The sequence below is a fragment of the Chiloscyllium plagiosum genome, chromosome 13, assembly GCF_004010195.1.
Source record: "Chiloscyllium plagiosum isolate BGI_BamShark_2017 chromosome 13, ASM401019v2, whole genome shotgun sequence".
Lineage (NCBI taxonomy): Eukaryota > Metazoa > Chordata > Chondrichthyes > Orectolobiformes > Hemiscylliidae > Chiloscyllium > Chiloscyllium plagiosum.
Window position 1 is genome coordinate 80,357,516 of NC_057722.1, and position 18,350 is coordinate 80,375,865.

The window sequence follows — 18,350 nt, forward strand, 5'->3', positions numbered from 1 at the left end:
TCTTCTTCCTGACCTCTCCGCCCCCACCCCATTCCGGCCTATCACCCTCACCTTGACCTCCCTCCACCTATCGCAATTCCAACGCCCCTCCCCCAAGTTCCTCCTCCCTACCTTTTATCTTAGCCTGCTGGACACACTTTCCTTATTCCTGAAGAAGGGCTTATGCCCGAAACGTCGGTTCTCCTGTTCCTTGGATGCTGCCTGACCTGCTGCGCTTTTCAAGCAACACATTTTCAGCTATGTTGTATTTTATATCAACATTGAATGTTCAAAGTGCAAGTATTGCATTGTATCTGAAATTAATGGTACAATAAACACATTTAATAGATTAAATAAAGCAACAAATCAGAAAATGATTAGAAATAACTGATTAACTTTACATTTATTTCACCTATATTTCTTTGTTTTGCAAAATATCTTTGTGAAACTAATGACTACAAATAATTCCCAGATAGCGTTTACTGGCTAGGACAAAGCTCAACACCAAGACAAATATGACACCATGTTTGTGAGCATTAGGTTTAGTATCAGATGTTTGTCAGGAATAGAGATGGTGCCAGTAGTTAGCAAACAGAGATAGGAGTGAAAACAAGCTATCTTTTCAACATTTAATCAGTGTCTGTTCATCACTGCTGGATGTCAGATAAGTGTAAACAAGAGAACTGGAGCCATCTAAAAAGAAAATCATGAAACTGCTTTACAATATTTTAGGTGATGTGTCAAAGGTTCTTTATCATCCTGATAAAATAAGTATTCTGGCTGACTGAATCACATTAATGACCATGGACATGTTTTCCATCTCCATGACCAATGGAATATAGCAAAAGTCAATTCTATTTTTGATTTCTTTTTCAAATCTTCAAAACTCTTCTGCCTTTCCTTTCTCATCTTCAGGGATTGCAGTATTTCCTTTGATCTCTGGTTCTATTTGCTTCTTTCTTTTCTGCCCATGTTGAATTAATGTATAAATCCCTCTGATGAAGAAAAGTCCTGATATTGCTGCAAAATAACTTCCATAAATGAGGAACTGCAAAACAAAATCAAGCATTTAGTTCATTGCTCATTAATATGTTGCTTTAAAATTGCCATTAGCATAAAAAACATTCATTACTTTATCAACATCAGCCAGTTGTCAATTGCCTGGCTTTAAAGTTTCAGTATGTTTTGCAACATTATAGTCTCGACATGAGATTATCCCGGCCCCTGAATAATGTAGGCACTGGTGAGTTAGTTAAGAAAATATGGCAAGAACAGAAAGATTCTTGACATCAATGCAAAGAAGTCCAAAGTTGCGCACAAGGCTTTAATGGCTGATGACAATTTTGTTGATGAGAGGCCTAATGCCATAAAATAAAATCTTATTAATACCTAATCTCAGCTCAGTTATTTGCTATTTGCCATTTTCTGAGGCAATGAAGAGAAACTGGACAGTGACAATTCATGATATGGAAGTCTGAGGCAGTATTTGGTAGCTGCAACCTTCTGGTGTCTTCACTGGGCATTATATTTTGACCAGAATTTCTCAACATCTTGGAGAACGCTCCATGGCCAGCAAATATCTGCATTTCTTTTGTCCACTGAATAGATAAGCACCAGCTTTATCACATCCTCTGGGCACACCTTCAACTCACTAACAATGCAGTTCACCACATCTTCAACACTACACTTGGGAGCTGACTCAAACCTTACATTACAATGCTGCTGCCAGGCCACTTTGTGTACAAGGACTGGCACCCATCTCATTCATTGCAACAGGGTATCTCAGGGCTCTTAGTCCACTTTCTTAGCGTTGATTCACTTTACACCAACTGGATGCTCGCGGTATCTGTGGCTTGCCTTGCCTTTTTGTGTGTTGCTGCCCATTCAGGTTGACAGTACTTCTGTGTTCCTTACCATCTAGTGCAGACACAAAGCCAGTCAACTAGTTCTGTTTACCAGCAATGATCAGTCAAGGTTGGGGAGGGGTAATGATCTGGGGCACCGAGTTTGAACCCTGTCACATCAGATGGTGGAACTTGAATCCAGATAAAATCTGGAATTAAGAGTCTAATGATGGCCATTGTTGGTTATTGGTTAAGAAAAAATCTGGCTCACTAATATCCTTTAGGGAAGGAAATTGCCATCCTCTGATTTGGCCTACATGTATCACATCAGGAGTATGATGGAGTACTCCCCAGTTGCCTGGATGGGTACACTCCCAATAACACTCAAGAAGCTCGACACCATCCAGGACAAAGCAACCCACTTAATTAGCACCACATCTCCAAGCATCAACTCCCTCCACCACCAACACTCAGTAGCACAGTGTGTACTATGTATAAAATACACTTATGAAATTCACCAAAGATCCTTAGGCAGTATCTTCCAAACACTTGTCAGCTTCCATCTAGAAGGACAAGGGAAGCAGATACCTGGGAACACCATCCCATGCAAGTTCCCCTCCAAGCCACTCACCATTCTGACTTAGAAACATATCACCGTTCCTTCAGTGTCGCTGGGTCAAAACCTTGAAATTCCTTCCCTAATGACATTATGGGTCAACCAACAGCAGATGGACTGCAGTGGTTCAAAAAGGCAGCTCACCCCTACCTTGTCGAGGGGCAACTAGGGGCGGGCAATAAATGCTGGTCCAGCCAGCAGTGCCCACATCCCAAAAGTGAATTTAAAAAATTCACCACAACCACCTGATGAAGGAGCGGCACTCCGAAAGCTAGTGTGCTTCCAATTAAACTTGTTGGACTATAACCTGGTGTTGTGTGATTTTTAACTTAAAAAATTGCAAGTGAGCAATCAAAAGGAAAAATGGCTGCTACTGCTCACAGAATGGACATATGAATGTTCTGTGTTATCTCCAAGGGAGTAGGATCTTCTTGGGAGCTTTTTGAGGCCCTTCAAGAGGCGGTTGTATTAAACAGACTGTCTCACAGATCAGGTTAAATTGATCTATTATCACAGAATTGTGGATGTGAACCTGGTGCATTGACAAACTATGTTGAAAATTCCAGTTGAGAAGTAATCTTCACTCTGTTAAACATTAAAAGTTAGAAATTGCTGTGAAGCAGAAATAATGTCAGATGAGCTCTGAAGTCTCTCTCAAATCCCACCAATCACAAGCATATTCAATAATCTTATAACCCAAAAGACCCAGGCACTGAAGTTGCTGTCTGCACAAACAGCATCCACAGAGGTTGGTGAGGAGCACAAGCATCTTGAAATCCAGAGCCAGCAGCAACATCCAGCAGATGTGGAGCAGTCTACTAATGCCTACTTTCCAGTCAATGGTATCCTCGTGATGTGGTAAAAGTGCAGGAGACCCACAGTCTTCCACAGAACGTTGTGCAGATGAGAGACGGTCTGAGTCATCATTCTCAGCATTGACGTAGTGATCAGAATGCCATGTCATAAGGCATTGTAATGTTGTATGTAATTTAATATCTTCTTCCATATGGTCAATAAGAGCCAGCAGATTTTTCTGCAGCGTGAGGTTCCCCTGCTGGTCAGGTTTGGGGGTTTGTTGCAGTACAGTACAAGCAGAGGACGCTTAATTTAATTCTTGGACGCTTTGTTCCAGAGAGCTGGAGAACTGGATAAGGGTATATGATGGATGATGAGGATCTGAGAGCAGCAACATTGTACCAAGGAGAAAGTGGTGCCTGAAGTGGTGTCTCAGGTGAAGATTATGTGGAACTCACTGATGCCTGTAGAAGATCAGAGAGAATGAGTAACAAAATAGAGGTAGAGCTTGAGCATATGAAGAATATATTCACAATGGTAATGGGAGAGCAGTACAGCACTTGACAATGAATCTTACTTGGTGCTGGGATATGGAAGTATTGGCATCCCCAAGTAAGCCATAATGCAATTGGAATGCTGAGATAGTCTGCTTTGTGCTCTTCAAGTTACAGTTTTCCTCATTCATTTTAATGAATTACATGTATGCTGGGGAGCACAGAAGTGTTTGATGTTAGTTTATAGTATATATTGTTTATGGTTATATTGTTATTATTTGGAACTTGGATTCAAAAGTAAAGGAAAAATAGATTTTTAGTTTTCAGTTCTGTGAAGTTGACTTAGTTTTATACCAAAGGTCAGAAAGTTGTTATTGAGCAATGAGTTCAAACATTATTTCCAAGAAAGCTTGTGACTCCAGCTAAATGACTACTGTCATAACTTAACTAGGAAAAGAATACACTGATAATCATGTGCCAATGATCCAAAGCTGTGATAAAACATTTAAATAATATTTAAAATCTTAAAATGTTTAAAATCCAAATGAGACCACCAGAATGACTACCTTGCCTGACTGACTACTACACAGGACAAAAACAAACTATACCACTAACAGGAAAAAAACTGATTCATTGTTCCACAATTAATATGAACAAGCAATGAAAATACAGGACTTCTAATGTCTGTAACTTATACTGTACTTCAAAACATCCACAGACACATTAGACTTGAAACATTAACTCTGTTTCTGTCTCCAAAAATAAGATCTGCTGAGTTTCTCCTGAACTTTGTTTTCCATATCAGCAACATACAACACTTGATTTCTAAGTTGTAAAATTGTCCCTTTTCTCAGGTACTGTTGTCGACCTTCCATTTCAGTTTATAATTGCAAACAGCAGAAAGAAATGTGGCCACCTACGTTAAATAAACTGCCCATGGAATTAATTGATGAAATGTTTACAAAGTTGAGCTTATATGACGTATACAGAGAGACAGATCAGGGGCCACAATCAGGATTCAGTTGAGATGAGCAGATTCATACCAACAAAAGAACTGTTAGTTTGTGGCAGTTTTCCCAGCTCCCAGAGCTGAAAAGAAGTTATAAAAGTTGTTTTATAAAGTTGTAAATAGAGTTGATAAGTTTTAAATAGACTTGTTTTATAAAGTTATTCTTTCCAAAGCTGGAAAGAAGTTATAAAGTTGTTTTAACAGTTTAAATAGAGGGGGCTTTTCTCAAAAAGAGATAAAACAAAGAATTGCAGATGCTTGCTTGGGATGAGGGAAGGCCATAAATTAGCTAGTGTCTGTGTATCTTCGGGAGAGACAGTAATGGTGAATGTATGAAAAGTCAGCTATGGGAGAAATTAGTTACAATTGGATTGAGTGAGTAAAGGGTATTAGTGTAAAACAAGTTGAATTCGACTTTCTGTTGTTTATGGTAAGATTTTTCTAAATTGTTTTTTGCATTGTTTCAAAAAAAAAACTTGTGTGAAATAATTTGGTTAAAAGAACATTGGTAGCCCCGTGCAAATATGTTCAGTGACTGACCACCACAGTAACCAAAGTATAAGAATAAAATGGAACAAGAATAAAATAAAAACCGGTAAATCTAATAAACATATCAAGCCAGGTTCGCTTTGACCTCTCACATAGGCAGAGTTACCATCAGCTGTGATCATAAACAAGATCATAACAAAATTCCAGCTATCACACTTAGACATATCTGATATCAACTTATCGTAACATTTTTGGATGCCACAAGGTTATCACATTAATCTCCAAAATGTTTAAAAACATAATTGACACACCACGGGAAACTAATATCTGTACAAATCAAATAGAAACTTTCATTTTATCCAGATATAAATTTTCTTGACACAACTCATAAAATGTCATGTTGAACTCACCTGGGTAATAATATCCAAGCCAAGGCCTCTCGAATCAACAACAATCACAGTCAGAATGGTCTGAAGTAGGAGGGCTACAAAGGTATTTATTCCGAACAAAAGAGCATAACGCTCAATGCTCAGGTTAGCTGCTATTTGAAACCTTGATGAAGGAAATAATTAGTTAGACTTTGAACAGTGCTTCAAATATTTATATTCAAAAAAGTGCACAAAAGACAATTTTAAAATTTGACAGGCACATTGTGTACTGACCACCTGCCTATTGTAATCTGCATGTGGCCTCAGCTGTTTTGAAGCCCATGTGTCATGATTACTGTCAGCAATCTGCACAGGGGCTAATGCAGGGATAGTGGAAATTCATCTGCCTCTCCTAAATCCTCCTATGGCCTAGTACATGGCAGGACAGGTTCCAGAAATACAAATGGGAGAAGCATTGCAATGGTTTTACATGATAAATGTGCACATGAGAGGATATATAGCAAATATAAATTTAAGAAGTGTTTCTATGACTTTAAAAAGCAGCCTGAGTTATATCTGTGCATGCTAGTCCAATTATCCTATTTTAACTCTACTTCAGTTAATTTTGAACCAACTGGTCAGTGCAGTTTGAATTCAGTTTCCTTATGCACTGTTGAAGTTTTAAGATCCAGACAAATGTGTAAACGTTGGAATTAAAGTCACACATACTGCAGTATCATGAAATGTATTAGACATTTGTCTGCTTATATCAACTGCATGTTCACACCAGTGAAGCCAGTTATTTTACTACAGGAGACATAAGTGTCATCTCCCAGTCTATAACTCATCACTTCATTAAACAGGTGGCCAGTACCTTATCTGTTGGTCCATGGTCACACATCAGCTTTCCCAATGACAGCTGCCAACAGAACAAAACATGTGGCTTTGCAGCAGTTACTAATTTTCACTACATGAAGGGAATAATTGACTCTACAATGTATGCATTAAGGTATCAGCCAGCAACCTCCTTTAACAGGAATGAGTACCATTTTATTACTTACAGATTGTGACTGATTGACACTGAATGTACAAGGGAACTGTGGAACTGTTTCTATTCTCAGATGTTAAAATTCACACAACACCAGGTTATAGTCCAACAGGTTTATTTGGAAGCACTAGCTTTTGGAGCGCTGCTGCTTCATCAAGTGATTCTTCCTGTTGTCTGACTTTGGAAGTGAAATGAATGGCCGCTGGTGAAAAAGGGCTTCTACAGACATGGCAAATGAGAGTTTTGCGCAGCACCCAACTGAGCAGCACACAATGGTCAATGCTAAGATCAAACCAATACCCTTATAGAATACATAATAGGACTGTTCAGTCAGAGCTTCACTCATATAAACAACACAAATAACTCCCTGTACTGTGCATCGGATAGAACACCATGCTGCAAGGAAAGGGTTAATAGTCTGGTTGCAAGTTCAGAGCAGTATTTGTTGTGTGGAAACCAGATGTATGTGATACTTGAATAGAACTGTTAATCACAGCAAACCAGTTGAAATTAATGGAGGCTGATTGAAGCCAGATATGTAAGCCTTGTATAGCTAAACCAATGGAAGAAAACTTGGAAATATGCCAACCAACCACTGCTGATTGTGCAGCCAACTAACCATCACCCGGAAGAGGATAATGATTGTACTCTTTAAAAAACTGATCTGTTTATTAACCTTTCATAAAGAATATTCTACATGGGAGTATTATAAAAGGTGTATATTGACAGACAGAAATCCAGAAAGAAGGCAGGGATGAGTACTGACTGGAAGAGTTTGGGTGAATGAAGTAGAAACATCCTTGTCAAAGACACTCCTGTCCAACCTGGAATTATCTCAGACAGACCACCTGAGGGAGAACTATTTGATTTGATTGAAACAGTTTGTTTGTTAAAATTCCCAAGCAAGGTGTTAGATTTAGTATGAGATTGTGCCTATTGTAAATCATAGTGTCTGAATTTAAATCAGAGGTAAAATTACCTACAGAGCCCATGATACCTCACATTCTCCAGCAATGTGCTGAGACTCACCTTCTACTTACTTGGAAAGGTCCTTGTGAAAGGCCAGCAATTTTTGTCTCCCAGATGATCCGTATTACTCCCTACATTCTCATACACATTGTCTGTGTGTGTCTCTGTCTGTCTCTCTCTCTCTCTCACATACACACACACTCTCACACATACACATAAAAACAATACCTTTTTCTGACACACACACACACACTGTCACATATACACATGCACACAGAATGCCTATTTCTGACATAAAAATGTGTCCACACAATATTCACAACCCCCACCGAGAGATGATACTGGTGCCCTACACCAATCCACACAATACCAATCCCCCAGACACTCCAGACACATATATGGTACACACCTGACTGACTTAAAAGCAATTTAGAAAAGGGTCTACTGACCAGAATTCTCTTTCTTTTATGTCACCTTTATATTAGTTACTTTTATTACAGTTGTACATTTCTTTCAGAGTATTATACTCACGTTGCAATGGTAATCAGTAACATGTACGTGGCTTTGAACACAACATATCCACCGTAACAAATCCAGATATTGTTTGACAGGTCGATGGCAAATAAAGCACCACTATTCACTGTTGAAAAGATGCCCAGTGCAATTTCTCCCCAGATTGTCCAGTCCAAGTTTATATAGCCCACGGCAAAAGATGTGCCAGCACCTGGATTCACAACGACAAAAACTCAATCTTTCTGATGTCATTGAATCAGCAATTTTTAAAAAACAGACAGTTTAAATGATCATAATCAGACTTTCTTGCCAATATAATTTGCAGATAATGGCAAGATGATATCAATGATCTAACTAGTGCCATTCTAGATCAGAGAAGCGAGAAATCAGTTTGATGGCCCTGTGAAGGAGGTGAATGGTAAAAAGAACTACCATGAAGTTGATAAACATCTTCACAAAGCAAAACAAGCTGCAGCATTGGATCTAAATAGTCTTTTGGTGGTACAGAACTTGAATATTGCTCAGGAAGAGATATATTTTACCAAACATTTTTGTATTCATCAGGATATTTTGCAAGAATCCAAGCTCAAAGGGAAAAATCAACATCAGTTGCCAAGTGAGCTGTGACTGGTAGAGGTGTTGCCATGGGGAAGGCATCTACTCATGGTGATTGACAGCTAACAGCCAGTCTAAATTTTAAACTAAGCAGATTGGCCAAGGTATGATGCCGAAATAGGATAATATCTACCCTGTTCAGATAATTTCTCACTGTATATTCTGTAAATTCATGCATAGCACTAAGGCAGTCACTCTTGGTAAATGCCCAGTCTACCTCAGATTACTTTGGAAGGATAAGGTGTCTCAGAGTTCTGTGTAACAGTTGAAGCCAGCTGTTTCATGCTACTACTATGTAGTAGCAACATGAGTGCTGTTTACCACCACAGAAAAGATATTATTAAACTAGAAAGAACGCAGAAAAGATGTACCACATGTACTAAGATGCTATCTTGCCTGGAAGGTTGAGGTTGGATAGGCTGGGACTCTTCTCTCTAAAGCATAGGAGACTGAGGGGTGATCTTACAGAGGTATATGAAGGCATATGAGGCATAGATAAGGTCGATTGTGGACAGCTTTTCCCAATGGTAGAGGAGTCTAAACCTGGTAAGTTTAAGGTGAGAGGAGAGAGATACAAAAGAGTCCAGAGGGGCAATTTTTTTCACACAGACAGTGGTGAGTGTATGGAACGGGCTGCCAGATGTAGTGGAGGAGGCAAGTACAATTTCTTCATTTAAGAAACATTTGGAGAGATACAAGGATGGGATAGGTATGGAGGGATATGGACTAGATGCAGGCAAATGGGACTAGTTTAAATTGTAAAAACTGGGCAGCATGGGCACATTGGGCTGAAGGACCTGTTTCCATGTTGTAGAGCTCATCAAGCCAAAAAAGATGTTCTGTCTAACACACAAGTGAGTCTTGAGGTATATGAGTTTTGGTGTTAATGTGATGCCACATATGTAAGCTGTATGTCCTAAGCATGTCTTTTTGGTTGTTCACAATAAGGAAATTACTGGCTGCACCCAATCAACTCACAGTTGTAAAATATGCAACACAATATTTAATATTAGATGTGATTGTGCAATTAGAAAACATTTACTGAATATCCTGAATGAGCGAGGAATTGCACTGACAGCTAGTTTAGGATTGTCAGTCAGACTCACAATGTGGTGCATTAAAGCACCATAAGTTAAAACACAGGACCATTTGTAGGTGAAAAGAAAATGCAGTTAGTCTGAACTCAACATAATAAAAGATAAAAATCACACAACACCAGGTTATAGCCCAGCAGGTTTAATTGGAAGCACACTAGCTTTCGGAGTGTTGCTCCTTCATCAGGTGATAGTGGAGGACTCCAATCCTAAAACACAGAATTTATAGCAAAAATTTACAGTGTGATGTGACTGAAATTATACATTGAAAAATACCTTGATTGTGTCTGTTGAGTCTTTCATCTGTTTGAATACCATGATAGTTTCACTTCTTTCATGTGTAAATCACAAAACCTTTTTTTAAAAAGTTGCATTCTCAGGTTAGCTGTAACAATGGGTGATAGCTAGACAATATGTTGAAGGTGTTAGCCCCCTGTCTTCTCCGTCTATGCCATAAATCTATGCCATAAATCTATGCCATAATCTATGCCATAAATTGATTCTAATCTAAAAAATGAGATAACAGAGTTTTACATGAATTCATGCAGTTTTTGAGCTCAAAGTTTTACATGAATTCATGCAGTCTTTGAGCAAAGTACAATGTAACTCTGCAAGTACAAATTCACCCCACCAAATATATGTGTGCATGTGGGTCTTTGTCTGTGTTTGTGTGTCTGCCTGTCTGGGTTGGGGGTTGTGAGTGTGAGAGAGTGTGTATATGTGTGCGTGTAATGAGTGTAGAGTGTCTTAAGTCTGTGAGGTGGTGATGTGTGAGTGTGGGAGTGTGTGTGCATGAGTGTAGAGTGGTCTAAGTCTCTGAGAGGATGCCTGTGTGAGTGTGGGAGTGTGTGTCTGTAAGGGTGTGTGTGGGTGTCTGTGTGCGTGTCTGTGTATATGTGTGTCCGTGTGTATATGTGTGTAGGAGTGTCTGCGTGTGTGTATAGTGCAATGGTGGTCACCTGTAATGTGACATGAACCCAAGATCCCGGTTGAGGCCCTCCCAATGTGTACCGAACTTAGCTATCAGCCTTTGCTCGGCCACTTTTCTCTGCTGCCTGTCCCGAAGTCCGCCTTGGAGGATTTTTAACTTTGTACACCCCAGTCCAACACCAGCATCTCCAACTCATAATAAAATATAGTTATTTGTTGACAATGCCTTGACCAAGCAAAGGTAATTTGTTTGGTTTAAAATTTGAACAAAGTCTAGCCGTTAACTATCATACATCATTAATAACTCCATTCGCCATGACAACACTTCTTCCAATCAAAACTTATTTGCCTACCAATCAGCACCATATTGTTTTTCCCCTAAATTTATATTCTTGTGAAATGTCCTGATGGGTGCAAAATGAAAAGCTTCAGCAAAATATCTTCTTCCAACTGTAATCACATTGTGTATAATTAGTTTAGGACTGTAATAGAAAATGCTACTGTGGAAATTTCACATCAGTGACTCGACTACTTGCAATTTTATAAAATGGAGGTTAATTTTTGCGCAAACAATCACAGCTCTTAGCTGCTGTCATGATATTTTAATTATACTTTTTCACATACCAGTCTATTTCTTGTTATGCACTGTATCAACTATGAGCTATTGACAATAAGTATTGGTGGACTGATTGGGTTAGCAGGTCATGTGTTAGAGTAATGCTGCAACACTCAAATGCTACTTGAAATAATTCTTCAACAACAAGCTGACTTTTCTAGAGCATTTTCTCAGATGCAAGAAGATATCTTAAACTGCTTATCATTTAGGAGGACAAAACTATGGAAGCAGGACAGGAAACAAAACATAGAGAGGGGTGGGATAACTGTACAAACTCACCCTTAACTAATGCATGCAGTTGAGTGCTCACTGAGCTCCAGTTTTACTGTGTTTTAGTCTTGGTGAACAGTTCATAGAATGATGAAAGACTCACTGATCAAAGAGTTCTTTTAAAAAAATTATGGGACTCTTTTTACAACTTATTGTTTATGAATCTGATGTCAAAAGACTTGTGTCTTTTTCTGATGCTGAATGAACTACTGCTGGTGGCATGTGAAAGTATTCCTCCATCCATTTTTTGGAATTATACAGTTCATTTCCCTGGCAGTCCACCAGCACTCTCCCAGTTGAATCTTCACCTGGGATTGCTGCAGGACTTGACTGCTGTTGGTTTTTTTCTAGGATGTTACTACTCACTTCACCAAAAGTCACACAATCTCTCCACTTATGCAGACATGAAACATAATGTCAACAGTTGCTATTACTAACAATAAATTGGAGGAACACTATGATAGAACTTACTCACAAAAGTTGACACTGCTTCCACACCACCGTTATAAACTGTGGAATTTTGGGATGGTTCAACGTGATCCCATAGGACTTGTATGTAATTTACAACTTGGTTATATCCACAGGTGGCCAAAGCCCACCAGATAGACCAGTAGAAGATTCGAGGAGAGGAGTAGCACTCTTTGAAGTCAGACCACAGTTTGGCTAGGACCATTATTGCATTCTTTTTCTCTGTTGCTTTCTCCAGGTCTTCATCTCCATCCGACATTATGGGTAATTGTGAGCAGTTTGTTATATCAGGGTTGTTTTGGGGACTACTATTTTCAGACTTCGGCTTGTCATTTTCCATTGAGGGGATCTTTGCAGCCCTTTTCCTGTGGAAGAACATGCTTCTTTTGGGCATTGGCAGGGGAATTGAAGAAAGGAAAGCTACAGACACTGAAACCAGTGCAATCACATTTAGATAGAAATAAGGGACACTCCAAACAGAGACTAAAACTTGACCCAGAATAGAACCCAGTGTGTACGCAACTAATGTGACACTTCGACAATAACTGGTCACTTTTTGATAATGCTCAGAACTAACAACACTATAAATATAGGCGTAATAGGCCACTTCTGCAGCAGATGCAGTCCCAAAGAAGAATTCTAAAAATTGCATGGCCAGGATTCCTTGTGCAAACAGGAGCATTATCCAAGTGATAATATAACTGAGCCCTTGTAAAACTATGATCGGTTTATATCTTAGATAATCTGTGACCACAAAGACTGGAAATAGCATTACCAAGTAAGAATATGTCCAAACTGGAAACATTTCATTAGTAACCTGTAAATGAATGAGAAAATAAGTTGAATGCTAGATTAATCATAGAATCCCAACAGGTGGAAACAGGCCATTTTGCCCATCCAGTCCACGCTTACCCTCTGAAGAGCATCCCACCCAGTACCACTCCTCTATCCGATAACCCTGCCCCCCACCACCCTAACCTCCCCACCCACCTCCACGCCACCCAACACCCCACCTCCAACCCCCTGACACCACCTGTCCCTCACACCACTCCCCCACCTACACCCAGCCCACCCCCCACCTCCACTCCTGTGGGGTGGGGTGGGGATTGTTGGGGTGGTGGGGGTTTGGGTGGGATTGTTGGGGTGGTGGATGTGTTGGGGCGGTGGGGGGTTTGGGTGTGGTGGTGGTGGGTGCGACCCAGGGAGATAGAGATCAATCTGAGACTGGTACAGTTGGGAAAGGGAGCAAGTCAAACAGTCAGGGCAGGCAGGGACAAAGCAGAGAACAAGGTAGACTGATAAATTAACCTGATAAATTATTTCAATGCAAGAGGCCAAACAGGGAAGGCTGATGAACTCTGTGTATGGTTAGGGACATGAGACTGGGATATCATAGCAATTACAGAAACATGCCTCAGGGATGGGCAGGACTGGCAGCTTCATGTTCCAGGATACAAATGCTACAGGAAGGATAGAAAGGGAGGCAAGAGAGGAGGGGGAGTGGCATTTTTGATCAGGGATAGCATTGCAGCTGTACTTAAGGAGGCTATTCCTGGGAATACATCCAAGGAAGTTATTTGGGTGCAACTGAGAAATAAGAAAGGGATGATCACTTTATTAGGATTGTATTATAGAGCCCCTAATAGTCAGTGGGAAATTGGGAAACAAATTTGTAAGGAGATCTCAGTTATCTGTAAGAATAATAGGATGGTTATGGTAGGGGATTTTAATTTTCAAAACATAGACCGGGACTGTCATAGTGTTAAGGGGGGAGGAATTTGTTAAGTGTGTACAAGAAAATATTTTGACTCAGTTTGTGGATATACCTACCAGAGAAGGTGCGAAACATTGGGAAATAAGACAGGGCAGGTGAGTGAGGTGTCAGTGGGGGAGCACTTTGGGGCCAGCGATCGCTGTACATCTCTATGCCTCTATTAGTTTTAAAATTGTGATGGAAAAGAATAGATCGGATCTAAAGGTTGAAATTCTAAATTGGAGGAAAGCTAATTTTGATGTATTAGGCAAGAACTTTCAAAAACTGACTGGGGGCAGATGTTCACCGGTAAAGGGATGAATGGAAAATGGGAAGCCTTCAGAAATGAGATGAGAGTCCAGAGACAGTATATTCCTGTTAGAGTGAAAGGAAAGGCTGGTAGGTAGAGGAAATGCTGGATGACTAAAGAAATTGAGGGTTAAGAAAAGGAAGGAAGCATATGTCAGGTGTAGACATGAGAGATCAAATGAATCCTTCGAGTATAAAGGCAGTAAGAGTATACTTAAGAGGGAAATCAGGAGGGTAAAAAAGGGACATGAGATAGCTTTGGCAAATAGGCTTAAGGAGAATCCAAAGGGATTTTATAAATATATTAAGGTCAAAAGGGTAACTAGGGAGAGAATAGGGCCCCTCAAAGATCAGCAAGGCGGCCTTTGTGTGGAGCCGCAGGAGATGGGGGAGTTACTAAATGAGTATTTTGCATCAGTGTTTATTGTGAAAAAGGACATGGAAGATATAGACTGTAGGGAAATAGATGGTGACATCTTGAAAAATGTCCATATTACAGAGAAGGAAGTGCTGGATGTCTTGAAATGCATAAAAGTGGATGAATCCCCAGGACCTGATCAGGTGTCCCCTAGAACTCTGTGGGAAGCTGGGGAAATGATTGCTGGACCCCCTGCTGAGATATTTTTATCATTGATAATAACAGGTGAGGTGCTGGAAGACTGGAGATTGGCTAACGTGGTGCCACTATTTCAGAAAGGTGCTAAGGAAAAGCCAGGGAACTATCACGGTGAGCCTGACATCGGTGGTGGGCAAGCTTTTGGAGGGAATCCTGAGGAGCAGGATGTAGATATATTTGGAAAGGCAAGGAATGATTAGGGATAGTCAGTATGGCTTTGTGCGTGGGAAATCGTGTCTTATGAACTTGATCGAGTTTTTTGAAGAAGTAACAAAGAGACAGGGCAGAGTAGTGGCCATGATCTATATGGACTTCTATAAAGTGTTTGACAAGGTTCATCATGGGAGACTGGTTAGCAAAATTAGATCTCATGGAATACAGGGAGAGCTATCCATTTGGATACAGACCTGGCTCAAAGGTAGAAGACAGAGGGTGGTGGTGGAGGGATGCTTTTCAGACTGGAGGCCTATGATCAGTGGAGTGCCACAAGGATTGGTGCTGGGTCGCCAACTTTTTGTCATTTATATAAATGATTTGGATGTGAACATAGGAGCTGTAGTTAGTAAGTTTGCAGATGACACCAAAAATGGAGGTGTAGTGGACAGTGAAGAAGGTTACCTCAGATTACAATGGGATCTTGATCAGGTGGGCCAATGGGCTGAGGAATGGTAGATGGAGTTTAATTTAAATAAATGCAAGGTGCTGCTTTTTGGAAAAGCAAATCAGAACAGGACTTATACACTTAATGGTCAGGTCCTTGGGAGCGTTGCTGAACAAAGAGATCTTGGAGTGCAGGTTCATAGCTCCTTAAAAGTGGAGTTGCAGGTAGATAGGATAGTGAAGAAGGTGTTTGGTATGCTTTCCTTTATTGGTCAGAACATTGAGTATAGGAGTTGGGAGGTCATGTTGTGGCTGTAAAGGATGTTGGTTAGGCCACTTTTAGAATATTGTGTGCAATTCTGGTCTCCTTCCTATCGGAAGAATGTTGTGAAACTTGGAAGGGTTCAGAAAAGATTTATAAGGATGTTGCCAAAGTTGGAGGATCTGAGCTACAGGGAGAGGCTGAACAGGCTGGGGCTGTCTTCCTTGGAGCATCGGAGGCTGAGGGGTGACCTTGAAGTGGTTTATAAAATCATGAGGGGCGTGGATATGATAAATAGACAAGGTCTTTTCCCTGAGGTCGGGGAGTCCAGAACTAGAGGGAAAAGTTTTAGGGTGAGAGGGGAAAGATATAAAAGGGACCTAAGGGGTAACTTTTTCACACAGAGGGTGGTGCGTGTATGAAATGAGCTGCCAGAGGATGTGGTGGAGGCTGGTACAATTACAACATTGAAAAGGCATCTGGTATATTAATGGGAAGGGTTTAGAGGGATATGGGCCAAGAGCTGGCAAATGGAACGAGATTAGGTTAGGATATCTGATCAGCATGGATGAGTTGGACCAAAGGGTCTGTTTCCGTGCTGTATATCTCTATGACTCAATGAGTCTAAAAGGATTAAACTAAAGACTTTGTACCTGAACACACGCAACATTCAAACTAAAATGAATAAGTACGATGTGATCATTATTACCTGGTCATTGCTGTTGAAAAATACTTTCTAAATGCAAGACTTTCTTTCTTTTCCTCGTTTCAGTTTGAAATGACCAACTGTTAATCAGACACCCTGACTTTTGAATCCCCAACCAGGGAAAACATTCTCCCCACATTTACCCTTTTAAACATTTGAAGTTTTAGTTCAAATATTTACTGAGTCTACTCGATTTCCCTTCATCGGACAAATTTTTCTTTCCCAAGATTCGATGTAGTGAAGCTTTGTTGCACTCTATCTCAGGTAAGGAAAGATAAGGAGACCAAAAGCCTGCTCAGAGCTAAAACATATTCTTTTTTTGTATACAAAACATTCTTGACAAATACCTGTTCAGCTGTTAAGTTTTTCACTGGTCCAACAAGGTATGGCGTTAAAAAAGGCTCTGAAGGTCTCATCATTGAGAAAAACCCAAAGGCACACAGAAGTAGTGTTGGATAATGCCAATCATTGCTCTTTGCTGCATTGCAGCTTCCTTTACAACATGTCAACATCGTCCTGACCACAATTCCTTCTTAGTCTCTACCAGCTCCTTACATTTGCAGCTACAGTTCTACAACAAATCCAAGTCTTTATCAGACAAACATGAACTTTAAACATACTGGGCGCATGCTCGATGCTTCTGTCATTGAATTCAAATCGCAGCATAATTAGGACAGAAATAAGTTACTGACTGTTTAGATTAGCAGAGGTCAAAGTAAGTTCAAAAAGACTTCAAATCCATTCTGTTTTTTTCTCTTTTAGATATTGGGGTAGAGTTTGCATTTCCAATGTATTTGGGAAACTTGGTACAAGTTATGTTGAAATTGTGCTGTAATGAAATTATGATTCAAGTTTCCACACAGCTCCATTTATTGGTGTCTATGAGTCAGTTTCTTAACAAATAAAACTTTAAGGAATGTATCCGTTAATGGCTGTGCATTGAAAGATATCAGCTTACTTCGAACAGGTACAGCTAGAGGAAACCTGTTATACATTGGCCAAAATTGCAAAGTAGCACAATTTTGTGGGTGTGACCAAAAATGGTTTTTAACTTATGGAAAATATCATGGAGGTTCACGACTTTCATATGACAGCTATTGATATTTTGCACTGGGTTTACCTGCAGGGCATGTTTTACTGATAATATTTAGCACCGATTTCTGTCTACCCCATAGTCCTTTCAAGGTACTCTAGCAGAAGAAGATCTGAAAGGGGATTTTTGTAAAAAAGAAAGTAACAAGTAGAATAATTGCTTCAGATCTACAGCACAACAGTAGTTATGCTCATCGGAATTTAAGAGTTAGTTTATCATAAATCACCTAGTTAACTAGGACAAGCTCCCAGGCTTTCAGGTGAAAAGGGAATGGGATGTCTACAGAATTGCCCTTCATCAGGAATAAAGACAGAGAGCCTGAAGCGTGGAGAGATAAGCTAGAGGAGGGTGGGGATGGGGATAGAGTAGCATAGAGTACAGATAGAAATATATCCCTGGTGGTGGGGTCTGTTTGGAGGTGGCGGAAATGTCGGCGGATGATTTGGTTTATGCGAAGGTTGGTAGGGTGGAAGGTGAGCACCAGGGGCGTTCTGTCCTTGTTGCGGTTGGAGGGGTTGGGTCTGAGGGCGGAGGTGCGGAATGTGGACGGATGCGTTGGAGGGCATCTTTAACCACGTGGGAAGGGAAATTGCGGTCTCTAAAGAAGGAGGCCATCTGGTGTGTTCTATGGTGGAACCGCTCCTCCTGGGAGCAGATACGGCGGAGGCGGAGGAATTGGGAATACGGGATGGCATTTTTGCAAGAGGTAGGGTGGGAAGAGGTGTAAGCCAGGTAGCTGTGGGAGTCGGTGGGGTTGTACAAAATGTCAGTCTCAAGTCGGTCGCCACTGATGGAGATGGAGAGGTCCAGGAAGGGGAGGGAGGTGTCAGAGATGGTCCAGGCAAATTTAAGGTCAGGGTGGAATGTGTTAGTGAAGTTGATGAATTGCTCAAC

The 18,350-nt window shown here is 40.4% G+C and overlaps 2 protein-coding genes across 2 annotated transcripts in view; one reads left to right on the top strand and one right to left on the bottom strand.

Moving 5' to 3' along the window:
• The window catches only part of LOC122556235 (thiamine transporter 2-like), an 83,388-nt gene that overhangs the window by 17,159 nt on the left and 47,879 nt on the right, over nucleotides 1-18,350 (top strand). The gene's annotated exons all lie outside the window — the stretch shown is intronic.
• LOC122556236 (thiamine transporter 2-like) lies at nucleotides 364-16,945 on the bottom strand. Its single transcript, XM_043702840.1, has 5 exons — nucleotides 16,711-16,945; nucleotides 12,121-12,934; nucleotides 8,143-8,335; nucleotides 5,637-5,778; nucleotides 364-1,027 (listed from the first exon to the last, which is right to left on the bottom strand). Exons 1-5 carry the CDS (start codon nucleotides 16,873-16,875, stop codon nucleotides 860-862), a joined length of 1,482 nt encoding a protein of 493 aa, XP_043558775.1. The 5' UTR covers nucleotides 16,876-16,945; the 3' UTR covers nucleotides 364-859.